This window comes from Balaenoptera physalus, assembly GCF_965194825.1.
Source record: "Balaenoptera physalus genome assembly, chromosome: 15".
Lineage (NCBI taxonomy): Eukaryota > Metazoa > Chordata > Mammalia > Artiodactyla > Balaenopteridae > Balaenoptera > Balaenoptera physalus.
Genome location: NC_138894.1, coordinates 13,598,690 through 13,610,874, shown reverse-complemented (window position 1 = coordinate 13,610,874; position 12,185 = coordinate 13,598,690). Strand labels below are relative to the sequence as shown.

The 12,185-nt window shown below is 40.8% G+C and overlaps 1 protein-coding gene across 7 annotated transcripts in view; it reads left to right on the top strand.

The window, feature by feature from the left end:
* Positions 1–12,185, top strand: part of ANAPC1 (anaphase promoting complex subunit 1) — a 98,047-nt gene that overhangs the window by 79,157 nt on the left and 6,705 nt on the right. For 6 of the 7 annotated variants that reach the window (XM_082426754.1, XM_082426755.1, XM_082426756.1 and 3 more), the window contains 6 exons: positions 779–856; positions 1,219–1,286; positions 2,300–2,438; positions 4,207–4,293; positions 5,529–5,624; positions 7,238–7,436. In XM_082426754.1, coding sequence (XP_082282880.1) covers positions 779–856; positions 1,219–1,286; positions 2,300–2,438; positions 4,207–4,293; positions 5,529–5,624; positions 7,238–7,436 — 667 coding nt within the window. Of the gene's footprint in view, positions 1–778; positions 857–1,218; positions 1,287–2,299; positions 2,439–4,206; positions 4,294–4,651; positions 4,773–5,528; positions 5,625–7,237; positions 7,437–12,185 lie in introns of those variants that run through there. The other variant, XR_014254059.1, reaches the window with a different exon arrangement.

The window sequence follows — 12,185 nt, the reverse complement described above, 5'->3', positions numbered from 1 at the left end:
GGGTGTAATATTTTAGAGACCATCAGCTGCTCTTTTATCTTTAGAGCTTGTAGTTTGAAAACGTCCGTGTTAACTTTACACAGCTGATAGTGGTGTTCTAAAGAACAAATTCTATTAGAATGATTCTTAGATTTGTTAGCAGAGTGCTTTAAAGCCCAAGGTTGTGTATGTGATGAGAGATCTTTGATTTAGATGTACAGGTAGATTACAAGTCATATATCCTTCCTTCAGAAAATTGTTAGGTACCTTCTGTATATCAAAACTGTGCTAGGCTCTGGGGTACAAAGTTGAGAAGACATAGTCATTTTCCTTAAGGAACTTCTGTCACCGGGAGTCAGGCACGGATGCAGTAAGAATAGCGTGTAATAATTGGAGGTTTGTGTGTGATGCAGGGGGAGCAGAGACGTGCTCCCATCCAGCATCTCTGGGGGTTGGAAGGCCGTCATAGTAGACACGGTGTCTGGGCTGAGATTTGCCAGCCAAGCCGGGCACGCTCCCAGCAGAGGAGACAACATGCAGAAATCCAGAGGGCTCTCAGGTGCAGAGCTTCAGTACTGCTGGCAGGTGAAGTGCAGGGCTCCGAGTGCTGGAAGGTGGTGCTAGCTCTGCAAAGGATTGTAGACAGTAGCCCTTCCAGACTTGAGTATCAGAGAGGATTTTGCGCCGTTTGACAATCTGTCTACAAACTGCAGGGAAGGGGAAGTGTAGGGTGATGTCTCTTTTTGTGCTTTTCCCTGACTATATAGTGAACTGTGACTCTTCTTTTACATTTGTAAAGGGCACTCAGTGGTATGAGCAAACCAAAGAAGAACTGATGGCTCCTACCCTTCTTCCAGAACTCCACCTTTTAAAGCAGGTAAGTAGGATGTGAATAGGGAGATTTATCCAAGGGGTAAATTCAACCGGAACAGCAGAGCATTTAAAGATAGCTAAATAAAAGCCTGTGCTTTCTCAGTGTTGTATAAGAAATAGGAAAGCAGTGCAGGAGGAGTACTCCTGAGGAATAGAGAAGGCCTTTACTGGGGCCTCTTTACTGATGGCCGAGATGGCCTGAGAACATGATTCACTTACATGTTCGTCTGGAAATGGGGCTTGTTAACCTCTCAGTGTCTCTTTCTAGCCCATTTTATTTTTATTTCCTCTGAGAAGCATGGGTTTCATTTTATCAAACTAGCACTTACCCAGCATTGGATTGACTGTTTACATTTATCTTGGCAGATTAAAGTTAAAGGCCCACGATACTGGGAACTGCTCATAGATTTAAGCAAGGGAACCCAACACTTGAAGTAAGTATATAGAATTTCTCAGATGTGTCTGTGAAGGGAATAGAAATATATGGGAAGGTATAAATTATAGATTATTATGTAGAATGCTCCTTGTCACCCTTTAATGTCATCCAGGACAATATGTAGTGTTGAATAAAGTGGTCTGTATCTTTGAAACAGTTTGTATTAGAAAGTAAAATTTTAAATTTAGAAGTCAAATCCTATTTACATTAATTCATTGAGAAACTTGAAGTGACTTAAATTGGGACAGTAATGGAATTGTCTTTTGGAGCAATAATGAAAGATTTAGTTTAAGAAAATGAGGCTGATTTATATATGTCTACAGAGGGAACTTTGTAACAGTTGGTGTTTGTCAGACCACATCTTCTGTTGCATCTCTTTACCATTCTCTTGTTATATTGCTCTCATAAAATTGAGGTTATGGTAGATTGCTTTTGGGTGGAAATAGTCATATGCAAGTAATTACTTTGAAGAACAGAAAGTGTTAATAATTTTACACTTCAGTTAGTGTGTAAATTAAGTCTTTAAATTCCCAGAAAGTTTAACAAGCTTGTAACAGTTTTTAAAGTATAGTCCTCATTTCTGTTTCTCCCAGACTATCTATATAGTAGCTGTTTTCTGTATTGTTCTGTCTTAGATTTGCAGCATCCTTTTCTTTTTGCTATAAACCAATCAATAATATTTAAGGGAATATGAAGACATGTTAGATAAAATACCTCCTTTGAAGTCCACACTTGGGCAGATAGTCAGAATGACTTCTTATTTACCAGGTCCCGTGAATCTAGATGGCAGAGAAAAGCAGAACCTGATTATGACTTTCTTGTAGGGACTGATTGAGTTTAGACACAGTAAATAATCATATACCTTAGTGGAAAGTGGTGAAGACTTCACCTCATGTGAAGTCTTGTTTAAGACTTCACTTGTTTCCCAATACTATTATTGGGAAACACTACATTTCCAGCCAACAACTGCCAGTAATACCTCATATTAAATTAATTCTTGTTTTCTTTCAGGTCAATTCTTTCCAAGGACGGGGTTTTATATGTTAAGCTCAGAGCGGGTCAGCTCTCGTACAAGGAAGATCCAATGGGGTGGCAAAGTTTGTTGGCCCAGACTGTTGCTAACAGGAACTCTGAAGCTCGGGCTTTCAAGGTAGTAATTGGTAAAAACTGAGGGATATTCTCATCTCAAGAGAAAAATATTTATAACTGTGTGTGATGACGGATGTTACCTAGATTTATTGTGGTGATCATTTCTCAATATATACATATATTGAATCATTATGTTGTATACCTGAAACTAATAAACTGTTATATGTCAATTATATCTCAATTTAAAAAACCCCCCAAAATGGAATGATGAAAGGGAATAGGTTCAAATCTCACTAGTCCACCCAAAGCATGTACTTCTGTGATAACATTTATGGTACCGTTTAGGTAGATCTGCTCTCTCTAGTCATTGAAGATTATAAAGGATGAATGACCTTGGGCCTGTTGGCTGTCTTCTGTGACAACCATTATAAAATATGGGCCACCTGCCAGGACTCTAAGGATGATTTACATTTAGTGGCAGGGACAGTCAGAATATATCTTAACACTAAAGAAAATTTAGCTTAATAATTAATCCTCAAATCCATTAAGATTTACTTAAGACATGGCCCAAATAAAAGATTTTTGCAAGGTAGCACTTATTAGTTCTTATGACTGAGCCTTTATAATAGTTTCCAGAGAATAAATACATACAGTTGACATCAGTGAATTTTGTTTGTCAGTATTCAATAGGTTCTCTATGAAATACATTTTTTTTAAAGATTATTTTGGTGTGGACCATTTTTTTTTTAAAGTCTTTATTGAATTTGTTACAATATTGTTTGTGTTTTATGTTTTGGTTTCTTGGCCAGGAGGTGTGTGGGATCTTAGTTCCCTGACCAGGGATTGAACCCACACCCCCTGCATTGGAAGGCGAAGTCTTAGTCACTGGGCCGCCAGGGAAGTCCCTATGAAATACTTTTGAAGGATTTTTGGGCAAAGTTTAACTTGAATTAGCACTGTTGCTTTGATTTATAAAATAGGGCCCATCTCAAAGATCCTAATCCAATTTATAAAGAAAATAGATAAGTTTAGACTTGAGTTTGAATGGGGTAAATTTATAAAAATTAAAAGACATCTCCATTTCCTGCCTGCTGGGAGTTCAGTAGTAAACTATAACTCTCGGTGGAAAACGGTGATACCTTCATGTTCCATTTTCAGTCTTGAAACTTGAGTGATAGTCCTCCTCACCCTTCCTTCCAATTTTTTTATTGTGGTAAAATACGCATAACATAAAATACACTGGCTTAACCCTTTTAAGTGTATAGTTCATTGGTACTAAGTACATTCATAATGTTGTGGTGCCACTACCACCACCCATCTCCATGACTCTTTTCATCTAGCAAAACTGAAACTGTGTCCCCATTAAACACTAACTCCCCATTCCCCCTCTGCCCAGCCCCTGGCAGCCACCATTCTGCTTTCTCTCTCTATGACTTTGATGACTCTAATGGCCTTATGACAGCATTTGTCTTTTTGTGAGTGGCTTGTTAGAGTGATAATCTTTTTTCCTTACCTTTTCAGTAACAATTCTAGTTTCTAGTTTGCCTTTCAGTTCGTTAAGGAAGGAGGGGGAAAGCCTTTTTTGGGTGAGTTGTGTAAGAAGCACCTGTTTTGATAAATCAGTAGCTCACGGTAGCTTGTGTAAAAAGTTTCTTAAAACTTCTCAGCAGAACAGGTTGACGAAGCTCTAGCAAGTTTTACCTTGGGTTTTGTGGGAGCATTGTGTGAAAAAAATAAGGTAGGTTACAGGTGCATGCATTACAGTTTGAGTAGTAATGAAAAAAATCTTTATTATCTCACTTATGCTTGTTTGTTTGTTTATTTTTTAGCCTGAAACGATTTCAGCATTCACTTCTGATCCAGCACTTCTGTCATTTGCTGAATATTTCTGCAAACCAACTGTGAACATGGGTCAGGTATATATTATGTGGTTTGCTAGACTTTGTTGTTTCTATCTGTGGACCACCAAAAAAACCTAAAATATCCATATCTAGCTTTGATATTGGTAACATGCCTCAGGCACATTGGATGATTTTTGTTTGGCAAGTATAGATTTTTCATAGTCTAAAACTATTAAATTCAGTAACTTCCTACCTTGATAGAAGAAAACAACTTAAAATTCCTAAGACGTTAGTTTTGATAGGTGATACTTTATATCCATTCTTGTACTAATTCATGTTTTCAATGTTTACTACCCTTCTCTTGTTTTTACATAATTTTATTAATTTTGTTTTCTGTTTGTTTTGTAACCTTTCTTTTTGTTGGTCATAAAACCGTTCTCTTAAGGATTCAAAGGGTACTTGCTGGTAGATCTTTGATTTAATCCATCATTTCAGATGGCAAGGACAGGATGTAGGAATTAGGTGATCCAGGATTGATGGCCTATTGCCTGCAAGTGTGTATAGTCTTGGGAAAAATTTTCAACCTCTTTGAGATGTAGTTTCCTTATTTCTAAAAGTGGGGTTATAATAGAACCTACCTTACATTGTTGCTTTGAAAGTTAAGTGATATAACCTTCCTGCCACTTACTTACTGAATTTTCACTGTATATTGGGCACTCTGCTCAGTACTCTTTGTAATTTTTTCCTTTAATTCTGACCCAGAGGGTAGGTACTTTATTGTTGTGGGTTTACAGATGGGGATACTGCCACTGAGAGATGTCACATGCCCAAGATCACACAGCCAGTGAGGGCTGGGGCCTACACTCAAGACCACAGGTCTCTGGTGAAAGCCCATGCCTGCCCTTAACCCCAGCTGGGCTTGCTCTGCAGGCTTCCCCTAACCTGTTCTGCTCAGTGTTTCTACTGCATCTTGGTGGATGCTGGGTGCCCTTTCTGGATCCTGTTTTTGCCAGCCCAACCCAAGACATAGCTCTGTGATGTCCTGTCTGCTCATTTTACCCAGCTTGGTTCACTCCTCTCATCCACAGCACTTATAGCCTTAACTGTCCCATGGGACTTAATTTTGGTTATATTTTATTGGTGTTTAATATTGCATGCACTTTGATTTTATAAAGACCTAGTTGTTTGCCCTTTTATATCATTCACTGCAGAACTTAAGAACGGGCCATAGTAGTTGCTATACAGTTGTTTTTTGAATTGATTTTGGAATATACATTGATGTGCTACAAAAAGGTTCTAACTTTCCACAGAAACAGGAAATTCTGGATCTCTTTTCTTCAGTACTCTATGAATGTGTGACCCAGGAGACCCCGGAGATGTTACCTGCATACATAGCAATGGATCAGGTATGGTTCAAAAAACCTATTCCAATTCTGATGAGATTTATCTTGTACTTCACATAACATACGAACAGTGAGGTAAGATTCTATGTCCATCTCTTTAGTTTCTCATTTGCTTTTAGAATTTTAAAAAAGGAATCCCTATCAAAGTTGAAAGCTCTGTATAGCTTAGAGTTTATGATGACAAGTGGGGTTACTCCAGGGCTTCCCACTCGCCTCTTCTGGCCTCTTCCTCTGACGAGTAGAGGAAGAGCACGCTCCCTGCCTTTCTCCCCTAGCATCCTCATGTCTCTTGCCTTCCTCCTGATAAAGCCTCTTCGTGGAAAAGATTATGCAAGTGAGCAGTAAGTGAACAAACGGTGCCCTGATGATAGCAGTAGTGTGCAGTTACACCTGCGTAATTAAGCTCGCAGAGGTTACAGCATCAGCATGTGGGGATTTAGGGAGCTGGAGTTCATTTTTAAATTTCTTTTGTGTTATTGTTGTTTTAAAAGAGCCTAAAAGGGGTAATGCAGAAGATAATGCTCAACAGCTTTCCTAAAGGATCGGACTAATTTATTCACTTTAGGTTATTAGTAATAAATATGGCTTTTTTAATACTGTCATATCTTTCGGACTCAAATTTGCAGTTAAACTAAGCCAGTAGTTTTCTAACTTGGCTAAAATTTATCTGGGAAATCTTAACAATTCAGATCCTCAAGTCCCATTCCATAGCTACTGAATCAGAATTTCTGAGATGAAGTCCAGGATCTGTAGTTTTAAACAGCCCTTCAAGTGACTATGATATAATGAGTTCACAGATGAGAATTTGGGACTCAGTGTCTAAAGTCAAAGGAAGTAATCTCTAATGGAAAAATAATCTCTACTGAAAAACTGAGTGGGAAGACCCAGGAGATAATTCCCAAAAACCTGTGTTAAGTAACAATCTTAATTAAAAGGCCAGTTCCAGTGTAACTGAGTAGGCCTAGAATGCCATTATTGTCAGGTATCCACCTTTTTGGTTGATAAGTATGAATATATGATGCCCACACTGGTACTGCTTCTCACAGCGTCTCTCTATACAATAGCCAAGTATTTTTTAGTTGCTGGCTGAGAATGTGTTCTCTTTTTACGCTCTGAACCTTCACCCCTCGCAGTCGTGGGTGTGTATCTAGAGAAGAACCTCCCTTCTGGTCGCAGCTGTGGTGACTTTGCAGATGGGTCCCAAGAAGAGCATTATCAATAATACTGCTTTTGCCTTCTGACCCCTGGAATCCCTGGCCTGATCCTGGCCATGTCATTGTACCCAACCTGGGTTTCCCAGAGGTGACTGGCTGTAGACCTATTGGTCTTCATTTTTCAGAGCCATTGAGCCAAGAATGAGCTCATTTGCCTTTGCTGTTTTTTCACCTGAAAGCTGTTCATGTTCATTTGGAAGAGAGTGGGCCATGTATGTAAACCCAGTAGGGGGCTCCTCTGTGGGGCAGACTGCAGCAAAACACAGAATGGGTTCCCCTCTGCCCTTTGTTGATCTTATGAGGCACATTTAAAAAATACTCTAGTATACAACTCTGAGGAAGTGACAGTTAGCATCTCTACTCTTTCCTTAAGTGGATTGCTGTTTCTCTTTCCTCTGCAAGGCTGTAAGAAGACTGGGAAGGAGAGAGATGTCCGAGACATCTGAACTTTGGCAGATAAAGTTGGTGTTAGAGTTTTTCAGCTCCAGAAGCCATCAGGAGCGGCTGCAGAACCACCCCAAGCGAGGGCTCTTTATGAACTCGGAATTCCTCCCTGTAGTCAAATGCACTATTGATAATACTCTGGACCAGTGGCTGCAAGGTAATAATAGCATTGCGCCCTTTGTGTTTTTAAGCTACACTGGGACTCAGGTGTTTCTGTTTTAACCTTTTTTTCATTGGAAAGCAAGATGAATCTGAGTACAATCCCAAATGGCTATAGATGTAATGTTTCCAGTTAGGTGAATTACACTGATTATATGCTTTAACTTCTTTAACAAATATATTTAACTCTGCTGTATAAGCCACGGAGAGAATATATATATAGCATTTTAAATACCACTTGACACTTAGGAACTTGTCTTATTTTTTCTAACATCAGATCATGTTTCTTTCCAGTGCCTCTCTCTTCTGTTTCTTAGGGGTGTGGCCTGTCACCTACCTGAGGCCCTTTTTTCTGCCTCTACCCTGTGTACACTGAAAACTTGATGTGGACTTAGAGTGAATGCTTCTTTTACCAGTTCTGTGAGTCAGTCAGTGAGGACCTGGGGCGTATGTAACTGGCTTTCTGTCAGTGGAAGCACTGCCTTGTGATTGCAGGGAGATTGTGAAGTTACTCCTCACAGTGTAGAAGTAATCATGGGAGGCAGGTGATGGGGCCTTTTGATATATGGAAAGCTGTTTGATGTATGATATATGCCTGAAATTGATTTTTAATAGTTAACCCCTTGATCTTTTTATTCTTTTCGGTTCTAATGCTTCCAGTATGTATCTGACAGCAACTTGCTTTGAGTAAATACTAACTCTAGTGATATCAGTAGGAACAGTTCCTAATTCTGTAAAGTTGTTAGTAACCGGTAGAACCCAAGAATTCGAATATAATTATGTTTAAAGCTATCTGCGTGTTCCACTACACCTGGCTGAGGCTCCGCTGCCTGCCCTGCCCCAGCCCCCAGGTGACTGATTCTCCCAGGTCCCAGCTGCTCTTGCTTTTTCTGTATTTTAGTTAGACAAGAGATGGGAGTGAGGGGGAGGGGGAGGTGGAGGAAGGGGGAAGAACGTTAGTTTGAGCCTGTCTTCACCCGGCTTTAGAGCCGGGGTGGGCTCTGCCCAGGCACTGGAGGTGCAGGGGAGGAGGAAGAGGGAGACCCACTAGAAGGGGGGAGCCTGCCGGGACCCCTCCCCAGAGGAGGGAGGTGAGGGGTGGAGGCGGGTGGGGCAGTGGTTTTTGGCAAACATGAGGGGGACCCTTGCCTCCCTATTTCCCATCTGCACCCATCTCTCCCCCTAAATGAATACGCTATTTGTTTCTTTAAAAAAAAATTCTGAAAAAATTTAACTGTAAACCAGATTGTGAGTGATATATATGGAAAACAGCAATTTCAAACTCCCAGAGTTTATGTTTAACACCTGCATGTGCTCTGTTATTTCTTCTTGGGATTTGAAAGCTCGTGCAGTTTCACAATTTCTAAAAATACGATAATCATTTTGTTCTCATGTTTGGGAAAAAAATACATGTTATTTTATAGGTGTTGATGTTCTTTTTTTATTCAATTTAGTGTTTGATCACCCATGGCAGACCCTTGCTGTTGATAAGAAATAAGTCCTTAAACCTTTGCAGATTCTCTGATTTGCATGTTTCATATAATGTGATGAAGCTTTGGCAGTGACTAGAGCGTTCTCTAAAACAATGCCCTGAATTGCTTTCCCCTCACTGCTCTTTAGGGCATTTGGTGGGTTACAGCATTGTAAGTAACCTTCACCAGCTTTGACTTGCCAGTCTGATTGCCAAAACTGTGTATTTATTTTTTTATTTAAAAAGAACTATCACTTTAAAAAAACTCTTAAGTATGTGGTCTCCCCTCACAGACACTACTAGCTTTGGGGCGGAGAACAATAAATTAAATGACGATGCCGAGGCCGTGTGGCAGCACTGGAAAATGTCATTCGTATTTGTGTCTCAGTGAAATCACAGATGCATATGTGGACTTTTAAGGTGGCTCACTAGTAACCGAAACTATAGCCATGAAGTCTGAAAATGGAGCAGATTGATCATATTGTGTACATGTTTTGTGATTTATCTCCTCAACTGGATTTTAATCTTGAGCAAAGAAAATGGGTTTAAAGTTGAAGAACTTAAAAAGTTTTATTTACTTTTATATTGTACTATGGAAAATTTAAAGCATAATGCAAAGTAAACATAATAGTATAATAAATCCCATTACCCAGCTTCAACAGTATCAACATTCTGCCATTCTTATATCATCTGTACATTCACCCATTGACATGCTCAGTTATTTTCCAGATTGTGCCATTTTGCATTCCTGCCAGCAGTGGGATGCAGTGCAGATTTGGGCATTGTTAGTCTGTAGTTTTAGACAGTCTACTGAATATGTAGTGGTGTCTCACTGTAGTTTTAATTTGCATTTCCGTGATGACTCATCATGTTAATTATTTTTGCATGCGTTCATTATTCATATATACCCTTTGCAAAGTGTCTTTTCAAACCTTTACCCATTTTTAAAATTGGCTGTCTTGAGTATTGAGTTGTAAGAGTTTTTAACATATTCTGGCTGCAAGCTCTGTCAGATATGTTTTGCAGATATATTCTCCTACTTTATGCCTGGTATGAGGTAGGAGTTTTCTTTTTTCTTAACTTTAAATATGGCTATCTAGTTGTTCCAGGACCATTTGTGCAAAAGACTTTTCCTTCTCATTGAATTGCTCTAGAGCCTTTGTTGAAAATCAGTGGACTGTATAAGTGTGAGTCTGTTTCTGGACTCAATTCTATACGATTGATCTGTATGTCTGTCTTTATGCCAGTACTACACTTTCCTAACTACTGTAGGTTTAGAGTAAATTTTGAAATTTTGTAGTGTAAGTCTTCCTGCTAAAGTGGGAAATTTATAGTGCTAAACGCTTACAGTAGGAAAGTCTCAAATCACTAATCTAAGTTCTTCGAGAAATTAGAAAAAGAAAAGCTAAATAAACCCAAAGCAAGGATATAAGAGCTGAAATCAATGAAATTGGAAGCAGAAAATGTGTAGAGAAAATCAGTGAAACAAAAAGCCAGTAGGCATGAGAAAGTCATTGACGAGGACCTGTGAGCGACCGCGTTCTGTCCTTCCTCTCTTGAGAAGCTGCCGCATGAGGGTCTCTTCTGGCCTCCTTCATCACCCCTCCTGCTGCCACCCCCAGATGTTCCCACTCCCACCAGACTAACATCCTCGTGTCAGGTTCAGTGGACTCCTGGTAGTCTTCCTGTTGCTCCGTCTCGTTCTTATGGAAACAGACCTCCCTTGACCTTTGCGACGGCACACTTTCCCACTTTCCCAATTCTTGTTTTTTAAAAGAAACCCTCCGACCATTCTTTCTTAGTTTCGTCACTATTTCACTGTCATTCCTTCGTTACCTTTCTGGGAGTCATCCTTGCCCCTTCCTCTCCCTCCCTCTCCTCTCTTCTGCGGTAGCCAGTCCATTACCACATCCTTTCAGTCCTAACTCTTAAATATCTCCTAACTCTGTCCACATTTTGCTGCTCCTATCCTAGAACAAACCGTGATTATTTCTTGCCTGGATGACTGTTGTAGCCTCCTGCAAGTCTTCCTGCTTTTCATTCTCATCTCCCTCTCACTGTCTCTAGTCAACTGACAATGGTCTTTCAAAGAGTAAACAGATCCAACACTTCTGCTTAAAACCTTGCAAAGGCTGCTGATTTCAGTTGTGAAAAAAATCTGTACCATGTGGCCAGCAGGCCCCGCATGACCAGCAAGGCCTCTGTCTCCCTGTACAGCCTCTTTCTATACCACTTGCTCCTCACAAACTCCACTCAGGCACCCTGGTCCCTTCCAGTTCCCCGAAAGCATGGAGTTCTTTCTCGCCACGGGACTGTTGAATGTGCTGCTTCCCCTCCCGAGAACCTTTTCCCTCTCATTCTTTGCCTGCCCACCTCATACTCATTCTTGCAGCCTCCATTTAAATGCCCCTTCCACACAGGCCTTCCAAGACCACACTGCCTCAGGCAGCTTTCCTGCCATCTTTACTTCTCTCTTTCTCTCTCTCAACCTTTTTCTCTGTATCAAAATGCCTTTGTCTGCAAGTAACAGAAGGCCTGACTCAGCCTGGCTCCAACAATAGGGCACCTATAAACTTATATAATTGGAAGTCCACAGTTACGGCAGGCTGTCGCTCCAGTGGCTCCAGCTCCATTTCTCTGAGGCTCCATCAGTGACACTCTGTGCCATGGCTTTATCCTCAGAGTACTTCTTTCTGATGGCAATGAACTGACTGTAACAGTTCCTTGCCTCCAACTCAGAGGAAGAATAGAGTTGCTTCCAGGAGCTTTGCCATAAGAATGAGGAATTTGTTTCCCAGAAGCCTCTAGCAAACATGTTCTCAAGCATCTCCTTGTGTCTCTGGCTTGCACTGGAACTCATGCACATTCCTCGATCAATCCCTGGGGCAGAGTGTCTCTCTGAATGGCTTAGGTCTGCCTGTCCTTGAACCAGTCACTGTGTCGGGGGAGTGGGGTTGCCCTGACTGTCCCAGACCAGTGGTTCTCACGGTGTGGTCTCTGGAGCAGCAACAGTGGGATCACTTGGGAACCTGTTAGAAATGCAGTTTTTCTGGCCCCATCCAAGAAATTGTGGGGACCCACCCATCTGTGTTTTAATCAGTCCTCTAGGTGATTCTGATGCCTGTTAAAGTTTGAGAACCTCCGGCCAAGACAAATCAGGATCCAGTCCTGGAGCTGCAGTCAGTCCCCTCAAATGTGACAGTGGAGGGAAGGGTGGTAGAATGGGTGTTTGGGGAGACGACCATGGTGACCACTGCACTCTCATGGCACTCATCA